This window comes from Scyliorhinus canicula, chromosome 7 (assembly GCF_902713615.1).
Source record: "Scyliorhinus canicula chromosome 7, sScyCan1.1, whole genome shotgun sequence".
NCBI lineage: Eukaryota > Metazoa > Chordata > Chondrichthyes > Carcharhiniformes > Scyliorhinidae > Scyliorhinus > Scyliorhinus canicula.
Genome location: NC_052152.1, coordinates 200,051,643 through 200,078,612, shown reverse-complemented (window position 1 = coordinate 200,078,612; position 26,970 = coordinate 200,051,643). Strand labels below are relative to the sequence as shown.

General features: G+C 48.6%; 1 protein-coding gene across 1 annotated transcript in view; it reads left to right on the top strand.

Moving 5' to 3' along the window:
- The window catches only part of LOC119969702 (ranBP-type and C3HC4-type zinc finger-containing protein 1-like), a 62,649-nt gene extending 36,449 nt beyond the window's left edge, over positions 1 to 26,200 (top strand). Inside the window, 10 exon segments of the mRNA XM_038803696.1 lie at positions 2,421 to 2,637; positions 5,684 to 5,793; positions 6,986 to 7,159; positions 8,556 to 8,716; positions 10,928 to 11,039; positions 15,157 to 15,336; positions 19,374 to 19,472; positions 22,976 to 23,026; positions 23,028 to 23,120; positions 25,202 to 26,200. Of these exon segments, the coding sequence (XP_038659624.1) occupies positions 2,421 to 2,637; positions 5,684 to 5,793; positions 6,986 to 7,159; positions 8,556 to 8,716; positions 10,928 to 11,039; positions 15,157 to 15,336; positions 19,374 to 19,472; positions 22,976 to 23,026; positions 23,028 to 23,120; positions 25,202 to 25,282 (1,278 nt within the window). The 3' untranslated portion in view covers positions 25,283 to 26,200.
- The last annotated feature ends 770 nt before the right edge of the window (positions 26,201 to 26,970 follow it).

Here is a 26,970-nt window from a genome sequence, read left to right as displayed (position 1 = left end):
TTGAAGGCCTGGCGGGCCTCAGCTGACAGTGGGAAGAGTGTGGTCTTAAATAGTGGGTGGGCTTTGTCCGCATACTGGGGGACGCACTGGGCGTAATAAGAGAAGAACCCCAGGCACCTCTTGAGGACCCTGGGACAATGAGGGAGAGGGAGTTGTAAGAGGGGCGCATACGGTCCGGGTCGGGGCCCGTGCTGGTCCACCATTCGGTCCATTGCTCGTTGGAACACCGAGACCCCATTCGTGACGCCAAAGGGGACCTGGAGGAAATGGAAGAGGCGGCCATCTGCCTCAAGCGCCATGTAGTGGCGGTCCCCCGGGCGGATTGGGAGCTGGTGGTATGCAGACTTCAGATCCACCGTGGAGAATATGCGGTACTGGGCGATCTGGTTGACCATGTCTGCAATTCTGGGGAGGGGGTACGCATCGAGGTGCGTGAACCGGTTAATGGTTTGGCTATAATCAACCACCATCCGGGACTTTTCCCCGGTCTTGACGACCACCACCTGAGCTCTCCAGGGGCTGTTACTGGCCTCTATGACTCCCTCACGTAGGAGCTGCTGGACTTCGGCTCTGATGAATACTCTGTCCTGCAGGCTGTACCGCCTGCTGCGAGTGGCTACTGGTTTACAGTTAGCCGTTAGGTTAGCGAAGAGTGGAGGGGGGGGGCGATTTTTAGAGTCGCTAAGCTGCATATAGTGAGTTGAGGTAGGGGTCCGCTGAAGCTGAGTGTGCGGCTCTTGAGGTTGCATCGGAAATCGAGCCCGAGTAAGAGTGGGGCGCAGAGGTCGGGGAGTACGTACAGCTGGAAATTCGAGTAGCTGGCGCCCTGAATAATTAGGGGCGCGACGGTGCGCCCTTGTATTTGGACCGAGTGCGAGCCCGAGGCGAGGGAGATAGTCACGTGGCGGGTGATGAGGAAGATGGCGTCCAAGATGGCCGCCCCCATGGATCGCACGTGGCGGGCGGCGAGGAAGATGGCATCCAAGATGGCGGCCCCCATGACTCGCACATGGCCGGCCGCGTGGGGGAGGATTGCCAAGATAGCGGCACCCATAAGTCGCACATGTCGGGCGGAGGCGGAGTTGGCAGGCACGCTGCAACGTTGCGGGGCCTGCGAATTGGGGGAGCGATTGTTCTGGACTGCGGGGGAGTTAGAGGGTTTCGATTTCGCCAGACACACTCTGGCATAATGTCCTTTTTGACCGCAGCTGCTGCAGTTCACGTTGCAGGCCGGGCTGTGTTTGGGCTGGCCACAGAAAATGGCACGCTGGTGCTCCATAGTGAATGGGTGGCCGTGCGGCGCAGGCCTGGGGCAGTCGCTGGTCGGACACTTACAAATGTATAAGGAAAAAGTACAAAATGTGACTAATAGAAATGGGTATTCATTGTCGGATTATAATGAAAGCTGTATGGGGAAATGAGAATTGGTCGCTTGGTCCGCGGGGAATGAGTTTAGACTTCGGAACGCGACCTCCATATTAGTTGCTAGCTCTACCGTGTCCTCCAAGATCTGGGCCCCTTTCTCGAGTAGTTGCTGGCGCACATAGTTAGACCGGAGCCCCGCAACGTATACATCACGGACAGCGAGTTCCATATGCTGGGAGGCCGTTACAGCCTGAAAGTTGCAGTCCCGAGCAAGGGCTTTTAAGTCGCGCAGGAAGTCCTCTAGCGACTCTGCGGGGCGCTGGCAGCGGGTAGTGAAAACGTGCTGCGCGTAGACCTCGTTTACCGGCCGCACGTACAACGGTCGAGCATAGCAAGGGCTTCAGTATAGGAGTTGGTACAATTGAGTTGCATAGAGATGCGATGGCTCACCTGTGCGTGCAGTAGGCTGGGTTTCTGCTCCTCTGTAGTCTCGGAGGTGATCGATTCAGCCAGGTAGGCCTTGAAACACCGAAGCCAGTGTAGGAAGATTTCCTTCGCCTCTGCAGCCTGCGGGTCGAGTTCTAGTCGATCAGGTTTAAGGGCTGATTCCATCGTAGTTTTCTTCAAGTTTTCTAAGACTATTAAATTGATGTGACCATCAATTCACTAGCGACACGATTGGAAGTAAACTGTGGTTTTAATAGTCTTACAACTGAGCCAGCCTGCGACCAGAGGAACTGAGAGCAGGGCTTACGGCTGCAGCACTTTATACTTCTGGTAGTGGGAGGGGCCATGGGCGGAGCCAAGGGTGGAGCCCTGTACAAGCTCCTCATCTCCACCTATGGGCAGAGCTGCGCAACAGCTCACAGACAGAGCTCACAATACCATACAATACAATACAGTGTGAATTACATTCACCACACTTCCTTGGCTGAAAACTCTTTGGGGCACCTCCCTTTGTTAGTGAAAGGTATGAAGATCTAGATAAGTTATTTCTTGTGAGCCAAATTGAAAATTAAGTTGAATGTTGATTCCTCTTTCTGTCATCCATAAAGGTGCACAACGATTACAGATTTCACCCGAAACTGCAACAGTGGATCATTGCTCATCGGCTGGCAAAGGACAACGAAACTCTCCATTTCCACGGCATCAGGAAAGATGGGGACACAGCATTTATGTATCTCCTGTCAGCCAAGCAGGCCAACATCACAGTGAAACAACAGGAACAGGATTGGTTGCTGCTTCCGCAACAAGCGACAGAGATAGCCAGCGGTGAGCACTGGCTTCAGGAGATACTCCTGGGAAATCTGGAGCTCTCTCCCCATAACAAGCTGCTGTGGCTGGGAACCAATTGAAAATTTAAAAACCGAGATTGCTAAACGTCTGTTTGGTCGGGGCCATTAAGGGCTACGGGACTAAGGCGAGTAAATAGAGTTAGGATATGGTCGATCATAATGGGGGAGCAGTTTTGAGGGGCTGTCTACGTCAGCCGTTTTTATGGGCCAAATAGATGGAGCTGTGAAGCGTGATTGCTGAAGCAGTCGTTAATTAATGGGCTGTATTTTTAAAACACTGCAGTCTGAATCAGAGTCGGGGTAGCTGCCTAATTTGGTGCTGCTAGTCTCGAGGCCGGTTCCCCACCCCAATCCTGACCCCAAATCATTTTAAGTGATAGACATGGCATGTTGGGCCTAATTATTGTTAAGGAAGGGGCCTATTAAGGCCTCTTTCCCATACCGACTGGGACTTCTACTCCACAATGTAGGCAGGTCTACATGCAGGCCGATGCGGTGGGGTCAGAGAGGGAAGAGGAGGCTACGAAAGATCCCAAACTCCGTGGGAAGACAGTGGCGGGCGCTACCCAGTCTTACCCTGATTCCCCAGGATGGGGGAGGTTTGTGGGCTCAGGGCACTACCTCCCCCTCCTTGGTGAATGGATACCTCCAAGCGTCACAAACAAATTTGGATTTGGATTTTTGTTTATTGTCACGTGTACAGTGTAAAGTATTTTTCTGCGACCATCTCAACAGATCAAATTTCTCCCCTCAAATAAATAAAGATAGATTTCTAATATAAAATCAGGTCAATGTTGTCCCACCCTCGCACTCCCAGAAGTGTTCGAGCAGAAATTTGTACCGTTTCACAAATCACAGGCCCAAACATTACTGTGGCCAAAGTGAAAGTGAAAGGCTTGACTTATTTGTCTGACATTTCACTTACTTCAAATAAGATCATAGAATTCCTACAGTGCAGAATGAGGCCATTCAGCCCATCGAGTCTGCACCGGCCCTCTGAAAGAGCACCTCTACCTAGGCCCATCCCCCTGCCTTATCCCCGTAACACAACCTAACCTGCACATCCCTGGTCACCAAGGGGCAATTTAGCATGGCCATTCCACCCAACCTGCACATCTTTGGACCGTGGGAGGAAACCGGAGCACCCGGTTTTGACAACCCACATACATTTGTTTTTTTTAAAAAAGAGCTGGAGAAACTGAGGCCGGAGAAGATCCTGTCACAGCGAATCCAGTGAAAGTCATTCAAAATTTGGGATTGGGGGACTGGGGAGAAAGGTGCAACACGGGCACATTTTAAAAATAGCGGAAGAATTGCCACACAAAACCTACTAACATCAGCAGCTAGCAAAATGAATCTGTGCGTTTGTGCATGTGCAGGGACTTGTGAAGGATGGATTAGGTGCTCTACTCATCAAAATTATTACATGATTCGGTTCAACAGAATACACCAAGTCATGCTCTGTTCAAAGGACACTGGCGGACAAAGGAGGATTATTTATTTCTTTGCAGACAAATACATACATGCATTTGCATCATAAACTAAGCCCAAGCGTACACATCGACGGCATTATTGGAACCAAATTTCCATTAACTCAGCCATGAATTTCTGATTCAAGATGTTGTCCCGATTTGCACATGAGACATTAAACAGAAGTTCTGTCCACCACATCCACCAGGACAATTAGGGTTGGGCATTAAAAGTGCCGGCCATATCCCGTGGCAGAATAGAAACAAAATTTCAGCCATGGACGCCGAAACACCTTTGGCACTATTCAAAGAAAACCACAAAAATAGTCCTGGTATTCTGAGCAAATTTCATCCCTTAGCCTACAAAAAAATGACAGCGTGTCTCATAGTCGTTTATTGGATCTTGCAGAGTGTAAAGAAACAGTTATGCTTGCTTTCCCTTTGAGTCAATCACCGCATCCTTCAACAGGCCTCACTGGGTAATAGCTGGTCAGTAACGACATGTCGATAGACTTGGGTCATTCTTAAAGGTTTATTTGCAAATTCCCTTAAATTAAAGAGTATCTACAGCACAGGAACAAGTCACTCAGCCCAACAAGTCCATGCTGATATTTATACTCTGTACTAGCCCCCACCTTCATCTTTTAAAAAAAATTAAGAGTCCCCAATTCTTTTATTTTTCAATTAAGGGGCAATTTAGTATGGCCAATCTGCCTACCTTGCACATCGTTTGTTTTGTGGAGGTGAGACGAGCAAAGGGAAATTTATATTAATTCTTAAAAAGGCACAGCTTGGAGGAATGACCCCTTGATGACCCAGCAACCATTATGGATTTGAGGTGGGCATGGGGGTCCGTTGTGACCCATTGTACGACCCCCCACCCCCCACCCCTCGCTCTCCCGACTTTGCATTCTGAGTCCATCACATTGATCTGGATCACGTTGTGCAATTTTGGTCTCCATATTTTAGGAAGGATATCCTTGCGTTGGAGGTGGCACAGCAAAGGTCCACTCATTGGCCCCAGAGGTGAGGGGGGTTGCCCCATGATCAGAGGCTGAGTAAGTTTCCTGGAGTTCACAAGAAGGAGAGATGATCTCACTGAAACAGGACTTGATAGAGTGGACACTACGAGATTGGTCGGAGAATTTAAAACACGCTGGGAGAGGGGCCCAGTCTCAGGATAAAGGGTCCTTCAGTTAGGACTGAGATGAGGAGAAATAATTTTACTCAATGGATCTTTGAGTAAAGGGTCTGCTGGTCAATTCACAGGTTAACAACGGCACATATCACAAACTCGCCATTATTGTTCCAGCAAGATTTGAGTCAATGATTCAGAAAACAGATAAATATCCCCCAGAGAGAGAGTGTGTAAATCTTCAGTAATTATGGGGCTGTGTGGCTTACACATTTCTCACACGGCTGATTATATTTATCAGAAGAGAGTCTCAATAGTTTTTTAAAAGGAGAGATTTCAAGATACGTTCGGCACAGGATTTTGTTTTCTGCTGATTAGAGGGATGATCTCTCAAAATTAAATTCATCCCTTTCTTCCAGCAACGCTCAGTCCAAAACCGAATAATGTAGATGTCCTTCTTAAACTGGAACCTCGTGGAACCCAGGTCCAAGTGCCCAAAGCAGCCGCTTTACCAGAAGCACCACCAAAGGTAGGTCCACTTCTCATGGGCAACTCCAGGGTGTGGACTGTTTAAAAAAGGAATGCAAATCGTGGTCTCCAGGTTAGTAACCTTACCTTTTCGTCAAAGGACCACCTTACACCATGCCAGCTTCACTCTTGACGGTTATTGAATCTATTTCAGTCAGTCAATCAAGAACCAAGCAATCTCCTCACAACTGATCTTAAACCTTTTTAGTTATTCTTTCAAGAGGTATGTGCATCGCTTGCCAGGCCAGCATTTTTATTGAAAATCCCTAATTGCCCTTTAAAAGGTCGTGTGAGCCTCCTCCTTGAACCATGTAGGTACACCCACTGTGCTGTTAGGAAGGAGTTCTAGGATTTTGCCCCAGCGATATATTTCCAAGTCAGGATGGCGAGTGGCTTGGGAGGGGGGGGGGGGGACGTTGGGGGCGATGGTGTTTTCAGGTATCTGTTACCCCCGTCCTTCTGGGTGGAAGAGGTTGCAGGCGTGAAAGGTGCTGTCGAAGGAGCCTTGGTGAGTTACTGCAGTGCATCATGTAGATGGTGCACACGGCTGCCACTGTGTGCTGATGGTGGAGGGAGTGAATGTTTAAGGTGGGATTGGGGTGCCAATCAAGCGAGGCTGCTTTGTCCTGGATGGTGTTGAGCTTCTTGAGTGTTGTTGGAGCTGCGCTCATCCACAGGCAACTTCATCACACTCCTGACTTGTGTCTTGTGGTTGGTGGATAGGCTTTGGGGAGTCAGGAGGTGAGTTACTGCCTACCTTTCCAAAATGCTTTTCACAACCTCACTATGTTCCTAAAATCCTTTCTTTTTTAAAATAAATTTAGTCAATTCATCTCTTCCAATTAAGGGGCAATTTAGCGTGGCCAATCCACCTTATTAGGTGGTCCAAGAGTAACAAGTATTGACCAAGGCACTGGGAAAATTCCACTGGGAACCTAAGTTGAGCTGACATGGGAGAAGGTCTTAGTTTAATGTCTCATTAGCAGGCGACACTGACAGTGCGGCAGCCTCACAGTACCACACTGGAGTGTCAGCCTGGAGTTTGCCCTCAATCTCCAGATTAATGTCTTAATACTTGGTGCATTAATGGTGGACAGAGTCTGTCCCTTTTAAGTTCTTGGCCTTGAGCTGCAAGCTATAAAACATTGAACCGTCAGGAGGAACAAATAGCTTCCTCTTTTTCTCCCTGTTAGATTGGTTGGGAGTGTTTGGGTTGCACCTACATTAATAAACCAACTCGTCCAGGATGTGAGATGTGCAGCACAGCTAGACCAGACAACTACCAGATACCGAACCTGTATCAGCCCGATGAAGAGGAACTGCAGAGGATGAAGAATGAAGAAGAAAATTATAAGCAATACGAACAGGTGACCCTTTTGCCATTTTTCAGTACCTATTTGGCATTTTACGTTGCTGTCTGATTTCTTGTTGTCTTGTTCTCACAGTCCATGGTGAGCTTTCACTATTCCCCCATTTAATGATAATCCATTATCATTATCATGGATGATAGCCTCGAATAAAATCCCTATAGGCCTGTGTGTACCTCTGTACTTACATACAAGGAGCTTTTCCAACCCCGTGCTTCAGGGGATGAAGGAGGGGGGGGGCAGGAAATGTAGAAAGCAGCAGGTTTGCTGTGACACGTTCCCGGTCCAGGTAAACACCCAGTGGTGGGTCCGGAGTGCAATCGGCTGCCCACCCACAGGAAGCGTAGAAACAATTGAGGGAGTTAAAGCCACAATTGCTGTCCATTTTCAGAGAGGCCGGCAGTTTTTCTGGCAACGCACCGCCCGTAAACCCCCACTCCCCCACCCCAACCACCACCCTGCTGTGTAAGGTAGTGTCATAGCGGGAGGTCCAAGTAGGGTTGCCAACCGTGACTAAATGTATTCCTGGAGGTTTCATCATGATTTGTCCCTTGCGCTCCAGCCATTCACCAGCCAACGCATCCATCCTCATGATGTACTGCCCCCCCCTACACCAATTTAAAAACAAAAATACTTCACCAGTAAACATCTTTATTGACTACTGGAAATCTCCAGTCAAGCCACCACATTGAATAATGTCAGCCAAACAGCCTTTTTAAAAACCCATTTTCACAGTGTTTGTTTGTTAAAGAGAAATGTTCAAAGAAAATGACTTAAAAAGTGATGTTTTCAATGTCCCAGACAATTTTATTCCAGGACTCACACAGCAATTCCTGGGGATTGATCGTCAATTGTACCCAGGTCCCTGGCGCGGTGAGGCAGCACTGTGCCACCATGCTGCCCTTTAACCGTAACTCGGTGTTTCTTTCACAGTGCCAGTAGGAAACCGCCTGCTGGTGGCACCTGGACAGTTGGTTAGGTGGCCAGAGAGGTAGTTACCAGGTAACTTTCAAATTGTGAAAGGATTTGATAGAGAGGAAAGAGAGGGAATGTTTTCAGATGTGGGGAAGAACATAACTAGAGACCATCGATATAAGGTAGTCACCAAGACATCCAATAGGGAATTCAGAAGAAACCTTTTCACCCAGAGAGTGGTGAGAGTGTGGAACTCACTACCACAGGGAGTGGCTGAAGTGAATCCTACAGATGCATTTAAGGGGATCGACAAGCAAATGAGGGAGGAGGGAATAGAGAATAACGATGATAGACTTGGATGAGGAAAGATGGGAGAGGGCTCGGGCAGAACATACACATCAGGATAGAATTGGTTGGGCCGAATGGCCTGTTTCTGTGCTGTGGATGGAATGTAACATGATTATCTTTGTTTTACAAACAGTCCAAGGTACTGAAACGGCAACAGAACTACAAACTTCTGTTGGAAACGGATGAACAAAACCTGATATCGACCGGGGAGGACTTTGAATGTCCAATCTGCTTAAACACCTTCGACAATGGTGAAGACGTGACTCTTCGAGAGTGCCTACACCCCTTTTGCAAGTAAGAGAAATGTTCTTGTGCATTCGTAGGAGAGGGAACTCTTGGAGCTGGGCTGGCTACAATTGATCAGCTTTAATATGGAACAATGGGAAACTTCCTCAATTATCTGGGGCTGGTTTAGCACAGGGCTAAATAGCCGGCTTTTAAAGCAGGCCGAGGCAGGCCAGCAGCACGGGTTCAATTCCCGTATCAGCCTCCCCGAACAGGCGCCAGAATGTGGCGACTAGGGGCTTTTCACAGTAACTTCATTTGAAGCCTACTTGTGACAATAAGCGATTTTCATTTTTCGTTTCATTCATTTTCATTTTCATTTCATTTCATTCATTCAATTACACTTGCTCCTAAACTAGGAAGCAGTCATGTCAGAGAATCAGAGAAATTTATCTACAGAATGGAGGCCATTTGGCCCAACATGACTCTGCTGGTTCTTTAAATGTTCTGCTGGCCCATTTTGTGTCCATAACCCTGTGTATTTCCCTTCAAATACTAATCCAACTCCTTTTTCAAATTGTTTATGGGATCAGTTTCCTTCACCTTTTCAGGTGGGTTATTCCAGATCCTGGCAGGACACTGAATGAAAACATTTCTCCTTCTCTCCCTTCTTGATGACTATGGATTTTGGGACCTCTGGTCACTTTCCAGAGGGAAAGGTCTTTCTTTATCCGCTCCAACCAACACCTGTCATCATCTTGAAAACCTCTGTTAGATCACTTCTTAACCTTCTTTATTCCAAGAAGAACAACCCCACCTTTATTGACATCTGCTCACAACTGAAGTCCTTCATAGAAGGAAGGTAGGAAGGTTTCAGCACAGAAAGAGGCCATTCAGCCCATCGTGCCTGCATTGGCTCAGAAAACCAGCCCCCCATTCTAATCCCAATTCAATTGCCAATCCAGGTATCCACCACCCTCTGGGTGAAAACTTTTTCCTAATTTCCCCTCTAACCCTTCTACCAATCATCTTAAATCTATGCCCCCTGGTAATTGACCCCTTAGTGAGGTGGAAACAGGTCTTTCCTGTCCACTCTATCTCGGCCCCTCGTAATTTTGTACACCTCAACTAGGTCACCCCTCATCCCCTTCTGCACTGAGGAAAACAACACTAACCCACCCAATCTCTCCTCGTTGCTGCAATTTTCAAGCATTGGCCACATTCTTGTAAATCTCCTCTGCACGCTCTCCAGAGCAATTACGTCTTTCCCGTAATGTGGTGACCAGAACTGTACCCAAAACACCAGCTGCGATCTAACCAGTGTTCTAGACGGCTCCATCACTACATCTCTGCTTTTGTATTCAATACCCCGTCCAATAAAGGAAAGTATTCCATATGTTTTCTTATCCCTTTATCCACTGTACTGCCACCTTAAAGGACCTGTGGACATGCACTCACACTGCCTCTACCTTTCTCAATATCCTCCTGCTTGTTTTGTGAATTTCCTTGCTTTCCTTGCCCTCTCAGAATGCACTACCTCTCACTACCTCACCTCTGGTAACATTCTGATAAAACGCTTCTGGACCCTTTCCCACATCTTTCCTGAAGTGTGATGCCCAGAATTGTCCGCCATACTCCAGCTGAGGCTTAACTAGTGATTGCTAGCATGATCTTTTTATTTTTTATTGGGCTTTGGGCATTCGTTGCTTAATTCTAATTACACTTGAACTGTGTGGCCTGCTGTGTGGCCATTCCACAGGACAGGTATGAGTCAACCACATCGCTGTGGGTCTGGAGTCACATACAGGCCTGACCGGGTGAAGATGGCAGATTTCCTTCTCTAAAGGACATTAGTGAACCATTAGGGAAGCAGCTAGGTTTTTTCGACAATCAATGATAGTTGTCTTTGTCACCATCGACTAGCTTAATTATAATTCCATATTTATTAATAGAGTGTTATGGTGGGTTTTGAACCCGTGTTTAGCCGGTGCCTATGACTAATTAGTCTGGTGTTAGTAGCACGACACCAACGTAGCTCCTCACTTTTCTATTCCATTCCGAGTAATACATCTGCTTTTTTTTAACCACCTAGTCAACTTGTTCTGTTAAGGACTGGGTCGTTCACATAATGGTTACTTTACTGGACTAGTCTGGAGCAGTGATCCAGAAGCCAGGATTAATAATATGGTGGAAGGGAGGGAATGAGGCTTCAAATGGAGTGAATGGGAAATTGAGGGGGCTTAACTTTCCAAATGTTTAAATAAATATTAATGTTTACAGAGACTGCCTGAAACGCACAATCCTCAGCAGTACTGAAGCTGATGTGACCTGTCCATTCATGGATGAAAACTATTCGTGCCAAAGCAAAATTCTTGAACGCGAGATAAAATACGTGAGTTTTCTTCATGAAAAACGAAATGAAAATGAAATGAAAAAAAAAATGAAAATCGCTTACTGTCACAAGTAGGCTTCAAATGAAGTTACTGTGAAAAGCCCCTAGTTGCCACATTCCGGCGCCTGTTCAGGGAGGCTGGTACGGGAATTGAACTGTGCTGCTGGCTTGCCTTGATCTGCTTTAAAAGCCAGCGATTTAGCCCTGTGCTAAACAGCCCCTAAACAGCCCTTCATCGTCCAAACTCTGCATGCTTTACTTCAGAACTGAGAAAAATCTAATGCAGTACAAGTTTACTAAGGAAGAAATGCGAATGGTGTCATGGGCTGGGGGTGTGATTAAGGTAGTGGGGAGGGTCTTGCCACCAACCATCCTCAATTATCAGAGATCAGCCACAGGAAGACCGTGTCGCTCAAGGGAGCCAGGTGGTTGCATTTAGATGCTGAAGGAACATCACCATAAGGTCTGAGGGACACGCAGATCGTTTCAACCTCTGCCATCAAAAAGCACTAGAGACGACGATTAGCATCGAACCAGAAGAGAATGTTTAAAATTTCTTTAAGGTTCCTTGTGGTCCAGGAGAGCTTTTCCTGTAGCAACAAGGAAATCTGGGCCTCCTACCCCTGCCCCCCCCCCCCCCCCCCCCCCAACCACCACCCCCATCCCGCCACCCCAGGCCTTCCCTCTCTCTTCTCTGGCTGTGATTATCCCGGACCCCCTCCACTCACCCGCTAAAATTCCCTTTGTGCCCTTTGACGTTATCGGTTTTCGCCCATTTTCCCAGTCCCGCTCCCAATTCTGACAGGAACAAAAATGGCCGCAGCCTCCGGCTGGGAGTATTTGTGGGGGAAAGGGTGTTCATTCTCTCCTCAGCCATCCCAAATGTAGCCAAAATTAGTGTCTTTCCATTCATTTATCTTTAGAATTAAAATCCCATTTCAGTCTTCACTTCTTCAAACTTTCAGTCTTTGCTGTCAGTTCTCTTCTCCTTTCATTTCCTGAATTTGACACCTCATTAGGATATGTTTCAGCTGGTTTCGCACTTCACCCTCTGGTTTAAGAACCATTTAACAACAAATAAAAATATTTTGTTTTTAACGCACACCAGATGGCCTGTCAATCAAAGGATGTTTTATTTTCTTTATATCTGACAGTTTCAATATTTTTTCATGTTTAAAGGGCTGGGGATTTATACGTCCTCAGATCATGACATTTAGAACATAGAACAGTACAGCACAGAACAGGCCCTTCGGCCCTCGATGTTGTGCCGAGCAATGATCACCCTACTCAAACCCATGTATCCACCCTATACCCGTAACCCAACAACTCCCCCCCCTTAACCTTACTATTAGGACACTACGGGCAATTTAGCATGGCCAATCCACCTAACCTGCACATCTTTGTACTGTGGGAGGAAACCGGAGCACCCGGAGGAAACCCACGCACACATGGGGAGGACGTGCAGACTCCACACAGACAGTGACCCAGCCGGGAATCGAACCTGGGACCCTGGAGCTGTGAAGCATTTATGCTAACCACCGTGCTACCGTGCTGCCCCTTTTAAACAGATCTTTTCACAAGCATTTAAGGTCCCTCTAACTGTGAAAATGGAGAATGTTTGAATTCAGCATTAATTTCAAATGGCCCTGCTGAGATCAGGCCCTGCTGGCAAAAATGGGATGTGATATCTGGCTTCCACATCCAGATCACACCTGTCATTTTTAAAGGTCTCCGGAGTTGTCCTGACTCAATGACAATCCAGCTTTAAGAGTGGGGGCTGGTCAAAAGGGAGGAAAATATCAGAGCAGGAGCTTTCCGGAGTGAGATTAGGAAAACCTTTTTCACACAAGAGCAATAGAAGTTTAGAGCTCGCTTCCACAAATGGCAATTGATGCGAGATTAATCGTAATTTTAAAACTGATTAGATTATTGTTAACCATAGATACGAGGCGATTACAGGAACAGAGGCAGATATATGGAGTGAGGTTGCTGACCAGCCAAGATCTCATTAACAGCTGAACAGGTTCTGGGGGCTAAACTGGCCTCTTGCTGTTGCTATGTTCCTGGGCCCAGACATGATAAAGGTTGAGCATCTTTCACAAAGATTCAGATTCTAAGAATAGTTGTTTCTAGAAAATGCCGAGTGCTCCAGAGGTCTGATGTGATACCATCAGATCGGCCTCATTATTTCCTTCTATGTCAAGATTGGCAGGTGAAGAACCTACATCTAGGCTTCTGCCAACCCTGCTGTGTAATCCTTTACAGTGGGACATTTTAAAATGACATAGACTCACCCTATTTTGTTCAGATACATTCATTTATTTTCCCATTCCTCCACTGACAATAGTTTAGCTTTGTGGTATTCCAAGCTGAGTCAAGGGTGGCGATTCTCCGAGCCCCACTCCAGGCCGGAGAATCGCCGCAACCGTGCCACGACGCCCCGACGCCGGCGCGCGGTTCTCCGAGGTGCGGAGAATCGCCGCCATTTGCACGTCGCCGGCCGCTGGAAACGGCGGGGCCGCCAATTCTCTGGCCCAGATGGGCCGAGCGGTTGCTCCGATACGACAGAGTTCCGCCGGCGCCATTCACCCCTGGTCGCTGCCGGCGGAACTCTGCAGGAATGGTCGGGGGGCGGCCTGTGGGGGGGGGGGGGGGGGGTCTCCTTCACCGGGGGGGGGGCTCCAATGGTGTCTGGTCCACGATCGGGGCCCACCGATCAACGGGCCAGCCTCTTCCACCCCCACCCCCGGGCCTACCTCCTGTGCAGCCGGCCCCTGAACACCGATCCCATGTTGGTCGGGGCCAGCGCGCAAAAGAAGTCCCCCGCGCATGCACAGGTTGGTGCGGCTCCCTTTGGCACCGCAAGAGGAAACTGGAGGGGCATGAACCTTTCCAGCGGCTCACGACGCGCAAACTCTTGGGCCCAGTATTGGAGAATCGCCCCCAACGTTTTCTCATCTTAAAAGACCTTCTTACTCTTTTTATTCCCCCTCTATTTAACAACGACTTGCATTTATATAGCATCTTCAGTGCAGAAAAAAATGCCCAAGTTGCTTGAAGCGTTCTTAAAGCCTGTAGTTCAAGATCAATCATAATAATCTTTATTATTGTCACAAGTAGGCTTACATTAACACTGCAATGAAGTCACTGTGAAAATCCCCTCGTCGCCACATTCCAGCGCCTGTTCGGGTACACAGAGGGAGAATTCAGAATGTTCAACTCACCTAACAAGCACATCTTTTGGGACTTGAGGGAGGAAACCAGAGCACCTGGAGGAAACCCACTCAGATATGGGGAGAACATGCAGACTCTGCACAGATAGTGACCCAAGCCAGGAATCGAACCCGGGTGAAGCAACAGTGCTAACCAAGAGGGTTTGTTAGGTCATTTATTTTGTTCAATCAGTTTATAAGCCCGGAATTAATAATACTAATTTCCACCATTATTTTATAAGCTGTTGTGTACAAGTTGTTTCCAAAATTAAGGGTTATAAATCTAAGTTAGTTAAAGACGGTGCATGCTGGCACTGCTGACTCGCAGCGCCAAGGACCCGGGTTCGATTCCAGCCTTGGGTGATTGTCTGGAGTTTGCACATTCTCCCCGTGCCTGCGTGGGTTTCCCTCCCACAGTCCAAAGATGTGCAGGTTAGGTGGATTGGCCACGCTAAAATTGCCCCTTAGTGTCTAAAGGTGTGCAGGTTAGGTGGGGTTACAGGGGAGTGGGCCTCGGTTTGGGTGCTGTTTCAAAGGGTTAGTGCAGACATGATGGGCCGAATGGCCTTCTGCACTGTCGGGATTCTACGGATTCTAATAAATCCAATGGGATATTTAAGAGAAACCTTTTTACTCCGAGAGTAGTGGGAGTATGGAACTCACTACCACAGGTGTTTAGAATAGATGCCTTTAAGAGAAGTTCGATGAGCACCCGGGAGTATTGAATTTAAGGATATGCTGATAGGGTGAGATAAAGATGGGAGGGAGGAGAGTCGTGTGGGGGGAATAAAAACCGTGTGCTGTAAATACTATGGAATTATTATTTTTTTAAATTCAGTTTTTCCATTGATTTCAACATCACGGCCACACAATTATTATTCTGCTTTACCCGTGTTGCCTCACAGCTCCTGACAGAGGAAGAATATCGTTTGTACTTGGACAAAAGTTTAGCGATTGCTGAGAATCGCAGTGCGAACAGCTATCACTGTCAGACCCCCGACTGCAAGGGCTGGTGCATCTATGAGGATGACGTCAATGAGTTTGACTGTCCCATCTGTAACAAGAAGAACTGTCTGGTGTGCAAGGTAAGTCGGACTTGGGCTGATGGACCTTCAAAAAAAAAAAAGAGCTGGGTATATATCTGGGTGGGAACAGGTTGTAGATTGGCGCAAGGGGGCAACGGAAATCTGGGAGTCTCTCTCCAGCGGAGCCAGTGGAAGGTGGAGCAATAGAAATTTACAGGGTTGGAATCTACCGTGTGGGCAGCACGGTAGCATTGTGGATAGCACAATCACTTCACAGCTCCAGGGTCCCAGGTTCGATTCCGGCTTGGGTCACTGTCTGTGCGGAGTCTGCACATCACCCCGTGTGTGCGTGGGTTTCCTCTGGGTGCTCCGGTTTCCTCCCACAGTCCAACGATGTGCAGGTTAGGTGGATTGGCCATGATAAATTGCCCTGAGTGTCCAAAATTGCCCTTAGTGTTGGGTGGGGTTACTGGGTTATGGGGATAGGGTAGGGGTGTTGACCTTGGGTAGGGTGCTCTTTCCAAGAGCCGGTGCAGACTCGATGGGCCGAATGGCCTCCTTCTGCACTGTAAATTCTGTGATAATGGAACATTCCTGAAAAGATAAATAAATGGATACTCTGCTACTGTGGTAAAACAGAAGGTGGCTAGCTGGGTATATGAACTAGAAAAGTCCTTAATCTGCCTGAGTTAGTTCATCTAAAGTAATTTAGGGAACATAAACAGGATTCTTGAAACAGAGGAGTGATGAGATTTTCTTTTTACTTCACCAAGTTATGATGATCTGGAATCCATAGAATCCTTACAGTGCAGAAGGAGGCCATTCTGCCCACCGACCCTCCGAAAGACCCACCCCACCCATGCCCATTCACCCACCCTATCCCTGTAACCCCGTAACTCATCTAACCTGCACATCTTTGGACTGTGGGAGGAAATCGGAGCATCCGGAGGAAAGTGCAAACTCCACACAGTCACTCAAGACCGTAATTGAACCCGGGTCTCTGGCGCTGTGAGGCAGCAGTGCTACCCATTGTGCCGCTGTGCTGCCTCAATGTGTCTTTACACTGACAGAAACAGATTCATTAATAGCTTTCAAGAGGCAATGGTTGGATGGTGGTAGGGAACGACCAGGAGAATGGAATTAGTAAGACAGCTCATTCATTGTTGATTGTTGGGAAGTATGTTTCCCGGGGTATTTATTTGCTGTAACCTGGGGCGGGATTCTCCCCTAACCGGCGGGGCGGGGGGTCCCGGCGTAGCGGAGTGGCGCCAACCACTCCGGCGTCGGGCCAAAACCGGCACCAACGGACTTTGACGCCCGGGGCTGGTCGAAAGGCCTTCTCCGGTTCGCGCATGCGCCGGTGGTGACATCAGCGGCCAGCTGCCGCTGATGTCACCACTGGCGCATGCGCGCTGGGGGATTCTCTTCCGCCTCCGCCATGGTGGAGGCCGTGGCGGCGGCGGAAGAGAAAGAGTGCCCCCACGGCACTGGCCCGCCCTCCGATCGGTGGGCCCCGATCGCGGGCCTGGCCACCGTGGGGGCACCCCCCGGGGTCCGATCGGCCCGCGCCCCCCCCCCCCCAGGACCCCGGGGGCCCACTCGCGCCGCCGATCCCGCCGCCACCAGAGGTGGTTCAAACCTCGGCGGCGGGAGAGGCCTCCCAGCGGCGGGACTTCGGCCCATTGCGGGCCGGGGAATCGCCGCAGGGGGCTCGCCACTTGACGTGGCGCGATTCCCGTCCCTGCCAATTCCCGGGTGGCGGAGAATTTCTGCTACGGCGGGGGCGGGATTTTCGGCGGCCCCGGGCGATTCTCCGACCCTGTGTGGGGTCGGAGAATTTCGCCCCTGTTTTGATACAGATTTGTAATAAAATACATTTAAACAAAAGAGGAAATAGCCTCTCTGCAGCCACACTATCAACCTCCTGAGAATCCTCTCTGTCTCAATAAGGTCACCTCTCATTCTTCTAAACTCCAATGAGTGCAGATACGATCTACTCAACCTCTCCTCATTCGAAAATCACTCCAGACCCGGGATCAACCTAGTGGACCTTCTCTGCACTGTATCCAATGCCATGAACCTTTCCTTAGATAAGGAACCCAAAACTGTTCACAGTATTCCAGGTGTGGTCGAACTAGTGCTTTGTATAGTTTTTAATACTTCCTTATTTTTATACTCCATTCCCTTTGAAATAAAGGCCACCATCCCGTTTGCTTTCCCAATTACCTGCTGAACTTGCATGTGAGCTTTTTGTGATTTAGGCTCGAGGACACCAATCCCCTCTGTTGTTGCTCTGTTTACCTTCTATAAATATGGCGGTTAATAAGGTCACCTTTCTTAATCCTAATTATGTTTACTTTCAGAGTCGCCAGGTATCTCTCAATACCGCCACAAGGTTCAACCCGAATACCGATCAAAGAGCCAATACACCACTTAGTTAGTTCAAAGTCAATACTATTTATTTACACACACAGTAAGATCTACTCATGCACAATAACACTACAGGCTAAACTATATCTATCACTAACACCTATACTCAACTTTGGGTGCTTACTTAGGTCAGAGGAACAATGGCCGTTGTTCGGATCTGAGGCTGTTGGGTTCGAAGAGATAACAGAACAGCTAAGGTCGTCCGTCTGGTAGCGAGCGTTGAACTTGGACTTACTGCTTCTGGTGATGCTGGTGGAAGGGTCTCTCCGCCTGTGAGCCAAATCCAAGAGGCTGAACCTTTCGCGGGGGTTCCTTCTTATACTCGGGGGGGGGGGGGGGGGGGGGGGGGGGGGGGGGGGGCTTTTGCGCGCTTTTTAGGCAGGCCTTAAACTTGGTCCCAATTAATTGGGCAGCTTCTTGATCATTGTCATCGATCTAAACCAATAAAGGGGTGTGTGCCTTGATGGCTGGGCGTGTCCTAGGTGGCTGTTGGCCTTGCTTTGTTTGTGTCTTCTGGTTGGGGTAGTGGCGCCGGACTGTCTGGAACAGTATCGGCTACCTGAGCACTCGTTCTTTGTTTCCCGGAGATGGGCCATCAATATGTAAATAGACCCAGAGTTTCGATTCTGACTGCTGACTGCTTTCGAAATAAACATTCAGGCTCTGTGCCTGCTTGTTGCTTAGTAGTGTCCATATTTCCCTACAGCCTCTGCGAATATCCATTTTATATACTGAAAGTGGCCTTCCCAGATGGCAACACTGCTGCAGCTTTCTGCAGTCTTTCTCCATTTAAATAATATTCAGCTCCTTTATTCTTCCTGCCGAAGTGCAGAACCTCTCATCTTCCTCCATTATATTCCATCTGCAAGTTTCGCCCACTCACCTAACCTTCCTATATCCCTCTGTAGACTCTTTGTGTCCTCCTCACCACTTGCCTTCCCACCTATTTTTGTGTTATCCGCAAACTTGGCAATAGCGCATTCATTTCCCTCGTCCAAGTCATTAATTTATATTGTAAATAATTGTGGCCCCAGCACAGATCCCTGTGGCATTAACTCTTGTGCTTAAACATCTGGAGTGGGATTGAACATGCATCGTTCTGACTCAGTAGAAAGTGAATGCTGCCCTCTGCGCTGTTCTGAACACCACGTGCAGAATTGTCTATTTTATTTTCTTGGAGCGGGCGAGAAAAGCGGTGTGCAGCTTGCCAGCCGCACCGCCGACTTTTCTCACCGTACTGTCCGGCACTTAAAAGAAACAAAATCCTGGCGCCATCTCGCATTCGTGTTGTAAAGGGGGGAGCCCAGCAGCCAATTTGCTCACAGCAAGCTCCCCCACACAGCAATGTAATAATAATCAGATCAACTACTTTGGTGATGTTGAATGAGGAACTCTGATCAGAAGACGAGGGCTAATACCATTAACCTTCAAAATTATGCCATGGGATTGTTAACATTCAGATCGGGCCTCAGTTTATAGTTTTATCTGAAAAATGATACCCCTAACAGTGCAGCACTCCCTCAGTACTCCACTGACTTTTCCCCCCTGTTTATTTTTGTGCTCAAGCCCTGGAGTGGGACGTGAATCCAGAGCCTCAGTAACTTCGAGGTGGGAGTCATGGCTAACTCACTGAAAAAGGAAATAATCTTTTCTGCTCCTCAACACAGGCTATACACGAAGGAATGGACTGCAAGCAGTACCAGGACGATCTGAAAATTCAGGCTGAAAATAACAAAGCTGCAAAACAGACTGCTGACATGCTGACGGTGAAGCACTTCTGTATTCATTCTTGATCAAAAGTTATCTTAAATTAGCTTTTTTAGGGGGGGGGGGGGGGGGGGGGGGGGTTCCCCAAGCTCACGGCTGGGATGGGGGAAGAGATGGAATAGTGAAAAATTATCAGCTAGCTCAAGAGGTAAAAAAAATGGACGTGAACCTTTCACATAGTCAGATGTGCTTTTTAATAATAATAATATTTATTGTCACAAGTTTACATTAACACTGCAATGAAGGTACTGTGAAAATCCCCTCGTCGCCACGTTCCGGCGCCTGTTCGGGTACACAGAGGGAGAATTCAAAATGTCCAAATTACCTAACAGCACGTCTTTCAGGACTTGTGGGAGGAAACCGGAGCACCCGGAGGAAACCTACGCAGATACGGGGAGAACGTGCAGACTCCGTACAGATAGTGACCCAAGCCGGGAATCGAACCCGGGACCCCGGCTCGGTGAAGCCACAGTGCTATCCACTGTGCTATCTTGCCGCTTCACACGACCATTACATTAACTGACGTTAACATAAAAATGTTCAGTCTCTAATGGCCGAGGACCATATTGTTTGACAGATCGGACCTTGGCCGGAATTCTCCGGCCGTTGGAATTCTCTGTCCTTGCCGCCAGCGCAATTACAAACCTGGGCCGGGAATCTCCCCTACCCGGCGGGGCGGGGGTCCCTGTCTGTTGGAATGGCGTGAACCACTCCGGCGTCGGGCCACCCCAAAGGTGCAGAAGTCACCGATCCTTGAGGGGCCAAGCCCTCACATTGAGGGGCTAGGCCCATGCCTGAGTGGTTCCCACTCCGCCAGCTGGCATGAACAGCCTTTGGCGCCACACCAGCCGGGGCCGAAAGGACTTCGCCGGGCCGGCGTAAGTCCATGCATGCGCTGGAGCGTCAGCGGCTGCTGACGTCATACCGGTGCATGCGCAAGGGAGGGGGTCTCTTCCGCCTCCGCCATGGTGAAGACCATGGTGAAGGCGGAAGAAAAAGAGTGCCGCCACGGCACAGGCCCGCCCGCCGATCGGTGGGCCCCGATCACGGGCAAGGCCACCATGGGGGCACCCCCCGGGGTCAGATCGCCCAGCGCCCCCCTCCCCCAGGACCCCGGCACCCGCCCGCGCCGCCAATCCCACCGGTAAGAGAGGTGGTTTTATCCACGCTGGTGGGAGAGGCTAGTCAGCGGCAGGACTTCGGCCCATTGTGGGCCGGAGAATCGCCGCGGGGGACCCGCCGACCGGCGTGACTTCCGCCCCCGCCGAATCTCGGGGGGGGGGGGGGGGGCGGAGAATTCGGGACACGGCAGGGGCGGGCTTGACGCCGGCCCCGGGCGATTCTACGTGGGGTCAGAGAATCATGCCCCTGCAGTCTAGCCCACTGAGCTAAACAGGCTCCATATCAATACAAATTGTTATAGTTGTGCCAGGAATACTTGATGACCAAAACAGGGATGGGTTCCATTTCCCAGAGCTGACATTAAAACCTAGCCAAAAATAAACACTCCTGTATACGTAGACGTTATGATTCAACGACTCTCCTGAATTAGTATGTTTCTTCTTTTCAAATTCTACAATGGGGGTGCAGAAACAGACCTGTTGAAGGTGGCAGGGTGGGTTGAGAAAGTAGTTAATAAAGCACGCGGGATCCTGACATTTATAAATAAAGAAATAGGGCAAAATCCTCTGACCCGTGTTTTGGCTGGAATGCCAAATTTTCCAATCTCGCTCCCAAGGGTCCTGCCTCGGACGAGGCTGGAGAATCCCGCCCACAGAGAACAATAGCAAGAAATTATGGTAAACCTTCATGTAAGATTGGCCCAATTGCAACTGCGGGTATCGTGTCCAGGTCCGGGTGCTGCACTTTAGTAAGGGGGTGGAGGCATTGGAGTGGCCAAAGATTCACGAGAAAGAGTCCAGGGATGGGTGACCTGGATAGATTGGAGCTGGAGATCAGAGTTGGAGTTGTTAGGCAGCACGGTGGCACAGTGGGTTAGCCCTGCTGCCTCACGGCGCCAAGGACCCGGGTTCGATCCCGGCTCTGGGTCACTGTCCGTGTGGGGTTTGCACATTCTCCCCGTGTTTGCGTGGGTTTTTCCCCCATAACCCAAAGATGTGCAGGGTAGGTGGATTGGCCACGCTAAATTGCCCCTTAATTGGAAAAAATGAATTGGGTACTCTAAATTTATTTTTTAAAATAGTTGTTCTCCACAGAGAGAAGAAGCGAAGATTGAGGGCAGATTGGATAGAGGTGGTCATATCATGAGGGGTCTGGATAGAGCCTGTCGGGGGAAACTGTTCCCATTGGTGAAAGGTTCGAGAACGAGAGGACACAGGATGAAAATAATTGGCATGGAAGCAATGGTGATATGAGGAAAGTAGTTAGGTTCCACTGGCTGTATGCTTTGGAGGCAAATTCAAGTGAGGCTTTCAGAAGAGAATGATTATGATCTGAAGAGAAGAGAATTTGCGGGGAGGGGTGATATTTTTAAGGGATAGGCTTGGAGACCACAAGGGTACAAACAACATGAGCTTTCTTGGAAAGGTGTTTACTCTGGGCCGGCATGGTGGCCCAGTGGTTAGCACTGCTGCCTCACGGCGCGAAGACCTGGATTCGATCCCGGCCCCAGATCACTATCCGTGTGGAGTTTGCACATTCTCCCCGTGTCGGCGTGGGCAGCACGGTAGCACTGTGGATAGCACAATTGCTCCACAGCTCCAGGGTCCCAGGTTCGATTCCGGCTTGGGTCACTGACTGTGCGGAGTCTGCACGTCCTCCCTGTGTGTGCGTGGGTTTCCTCCGGGTTCTCCAGTTTCCTCCCACATTCCAAAGATGTGCAGGTTAGGTGGATTGGTCATGATAAATTGCCCTCAGTGTCCAAAATTGCCCTTAGTGTTGGGTGGGTTACTGGGTTATGGGGGTGGAGGTGTTGACCTTGGGTAGGGTGCTCTTTCCAAGGGCTGGTGCAGACTCGATGGGCCAAATGGCCTCCTTCTGCACTGTAAATTCCATGATAATCTATGAAACCCAAAAAGATGTGTCGGGTAGGTGAATTAGCCATGTTAAATTACACTTTAATTGGGAAAAAAAAAGAATTGGCCACTTTAAATCTTTTTAAAAAAAGGAAAGATATTTACTCTCCAGGCTGTTAGGATAATCTGTGCAAACGGACGATGGTGTCATCAATATATCATGTGATCGGACTCTTAAAGTAACCTTGTTCCAACCAGGACCAAACATGAATGTGTAAAAGATGGGGAGTGGGATTACGCATGTTGCTCGTGCAGGGAACTGGCACGGATGCGGCAGGCCGAATGGCCTCCATCTCATTCCATGATTCTAAACTATGATTCTTTATAGCTCGGCACGATTCAGTTAGCACCTAATGAAAAACAAATCTTGTTATCAAACTCCGATGATACTGGGATTGAATCAGTTGAACACGTGACATTTGTGCTTTTATGATTCGACCCTCATTATGTGATTCCTATCCTTACAGGCGCTGCTGGACTGCGGGGAGGCCATGAAGTGCCCTCAATGCAAGATTGTGGGTGCAGAAAAAGAGTGGCTGCGATTGGCTCCGCTGCACGATGTGTAAAACTGAGATTTGCTGGGTGACAAAGGGTGCTCGCTGGGGACCTCTGGTAATGATGTTTTTACTGAGAATTGCATCGAAATCGCAGCTCCCAAACATTCAACAGATCTGCACTATGCCAATGATCATTCTGTGCAGTAGGAGCTTGGGGAGCCTAGAGTTGCATCCTGCTCGCTCCATGGCAATCCCATGATAAGGGTCAACTTGCCAACCAATCAGCACCCTCATTTCCTTAGCGTAAATTGTTGTGATTGTTTGAAATTCAGTATTCTTCTGTTTGTCCTGATGAGTGCAGGAATAAAAGCTTCAGCTGCATGTTTGTCTTTTAAGCAATATTCACGTTGCTACTGCCACCCGATCTCAGATCGGGTAGTTATAGTCTAGGCCAGGATTCAAACCCGAGTCACCCTTCTGCTTCATATGGTTCAGAATCACGAAGGATTCACAAATAATCACACATTTATCAAGAGAGAAGACAGAGAGGGTGCATGAACCACATGGTCTGGGAGAGGAGGTGGGTTGGGAAAGGCTGACAATTAGGATCCAGTTTGATTGTCTCCTGCAAAGGTTTCATTCAGCCTGAGCTAATAAAACAGCTGACAGTGTTATCAACACTTCACATGTATGACCTTTCATCAGACTTCGTTCAAGAAAAGTCAAAGAAATAGTAACTCCCTTTCTCTCTCTCAGAGGCCACCAGACCGTACGTATTTCTCGCATTCTCTGCTTTTATTTCCAAATCCCAGAAACTGCAGTATTTTGCTTTTGTAAAAATAATAAACATATATCTTTAAATGTGCAGCTAAATTCTATGCAAAAAAAATACTCATTGCGTTCCAGAGGATTCCCCAGTTAGTTCACCAGATAGGCTGGGGGATGTGGCCTTTGAAGCAAATAAGTTGAGATCTCCCACTCTATGGAAGCCTCCTCCCACTGTACATTATCCAATCCTGCTCAGTAACGTACATTTTACTGGAGGTAAAATAAAGGAACCAAAATATTTATTTATTCTTCCATGAGATGTGGGACAAGGCCAGCAATTTTGCCCTTGAAATGAGTGGCTTGCTAGGGCCAATTCAGAGGGCTATTAAGAGTCAACCGCATTGCTGTGGGTCTGGAGTCAAATGTAGGCCAGACCAGGACAGGACGGAAGATTTCCCTTCCTTTGAGGGGAACCAGGTGGCTTTTTACAACATCCGATGATGGTTTTCATGTTTACCGCTACTGAGACCAGCTTTATAGAACATAGAACATTACAGCTCAGTACGGGCCCTTCGGCCCTCGATGTCGCCCAGCCCGTGAAACCATCTGAAGCCTATCTGACCTACACTATTCCATTTTCATCCATATGTCTATCCAGTGACCACTTAAATGCCCTTAAAGTTGGCGAGTCTACTACTGTTGCAGGCAGGGCGTTCCACACCCCTACTACTCTCTGAGTAAAGAAACTGCCTCTGACATCTGTCCTATACCTACTACCCCTCAATTTAAAGCTATGTCCCCTCGTGTTGGTCATCACCAACCGAGGAAAAAGACTCTCATTGTCCACCCTATCTAACCCTCTGACTATCTTATATGTCTCTATTAAGTCACCTCTCAGCCTTCTCCTCTCTAACGAAAACAATCTCAAGTCCCTGAGCCTTTCCTCGTAAGACCTTCCCTCCATACCAGGCAACATCCTAGTAAATCTCCTCTGAATCCTTTCCAAAGCTTCCACATCCTTCCTATAATGTGGTGACCAGAACTGCACGCAGTACTCCAGGTGCGGCTGCACCAGAGTTTTGTACAGCTGCAGCATGACCTTGTGGCTCCGAAACTCATTCCCCCTGCTTATAAAGGCTAGCACACCATATGCCTTCTTAACAGCCCTATTAACCTGGGTGGCAACTTTCAGGGATTTATGTACCTGGATGCCGAGATCTCTCTGTTCATCTACACTACCAAGAATCTTACCATTAGCCAGATTTAGGAATTGAATTTAAATTCCCCCCAGCTGTCGTGATGGGAATTGAACATGTGTCCCCATAGCATTAGCCTGGGCCTCTGGATTACATTGGCACTACACCCCTGCCCCGTAAACGTGGTTATTTGTTTTGTCTATGTCTCTGACTTTACGATTTACCTTTTCAGGGTGCAGGTGACACAAGTGCAGGATGTCGCTGTCGTGTTAATGGTAGACCATGCCATCCCAACTGTCAGAATTGTCACTGAGGATACTCGCCATCCAATCAGAATTGGGCATGACCATTGAAGACCACAGCAATGTAATTGGGACACTTTCTGATGTGTACATCTCCGCTGACTGGCCAACTAAACGATGCCCTCTCTCAAAGTTGGGCCTCAAACAAATGTGTGACTGGTTCAAAAGGATTGAATTCCAATGCTGTGGGCAGCACCACTTTCTCTTGCCCCAAGGTGGGGCTGGTGCTCCGGAATCTGATCCTGCCTTCTTTATACCTGTAAATGGGATTCCCGCCACAATTCCAGCAAAACAATACCCCAGTGGGAATTGCTGGTTCTGTGGAGGGAGAGTCAGACACTGCCCTCTGGGAGCAGAGTTTGAATCATGGTTGCAGCATAAGAGGCCATTCGACCCATTGTGACATGCTAGCCCGCTGCGAGGGCAGCTCAGCTCGACCCACCCCTTTGTCCTTGCCCCCACAGCCCTGCAAAGATTTTTCATTTCAGATAATTAGCTGAGAGACATGACTGAACCTACCTCCACCACACTCTAAGGCTGCGCACTCCATATCGGAACCACTCGCTGCTTAAAGAAGGTTTTCCTCATCCCACCGACCTTTTTTGTTTACCAATCATTCCAAGTGTGTGGCCTCTGGTTTGTCAGCCTTCTGGCAACAGGAATGGTTCATCCCCGTCTGTCCAGATCACCAAATCTCCTCTCAACCTCCTCCAAGGAGAATGGCCCATGCTACTCCAATCTCTCCATGTAACCAAAGTCCCTCATCCCTGCAACCATTCTTGGAAATCTTGTCAGCGCCCTCTCCAAAGCATCCATCTAGGCGTATGATGGAAACGGACAAAATATTCCCATTGTGGCTGAACTTGCATTTTACAAAGGTTCATCGTCATTTCCTTGCTTTTGTACTGCGTGGGCAGGATATCCCCCCCCCCCCCCCCCCCCCCCCCCCCCCCCCCCCCCGGCCAAGGCTATGGGCCCTCGGTTGCGGAGGATGCAAACAACAGCAACAGGACACCCTATTGAGAGCGGCACCTGTAACCCCATCAAACCTTTGGACATTTAGGGGAAATTGAGCTTGGCCCATCCACCTCACGTGCTCATTTGTGGACTGTGGGAGGAAACCCACGCAGACACGGGGAGAAAGTGCAAACTCCACACAGTCACCCGAGGTCGGAATCAAACCCGGGTCCCTGGCGCTGTGAGGCAGCAGTACTGACCACTGTGCCACCGTGTTACCCTTAAATGTTCCAAGTGGAATGAGTGGGGGGTATTCTTCATCACGTCTGAGTTTACAACACGTGTTTGTAACTTACTCTCACTTCGATCACAAGGATGGGTTATTAATGAAAGTTAGACACTTGTGCAGGGCATGATAAAAATTCAATAGTGAGAAAAGACCAGTGTTTTAACTCGCCCAAAATGAGAAAATAAGCAAAATCTTCCATGAACAGAGTTCAGGTATGCTTTAGGATCCCCCCAGTTTTCCCTACACTAAGACATACAATTCCCCACAAGGGAGTGAGGACTTGATGCTGATACCTGAACACAACACTTTAATTTTAAAAATACATTCTGGTTATATACAATCCTGATCTCTGTCGCAGTGGAACTCCGCTCTGGCCACTGCAAGGCCAAGAGAAGGACCAGGGAGACCACAAAAATTGTACAATTGCCGTTTCTCATCAGTGTCCGCGACTCC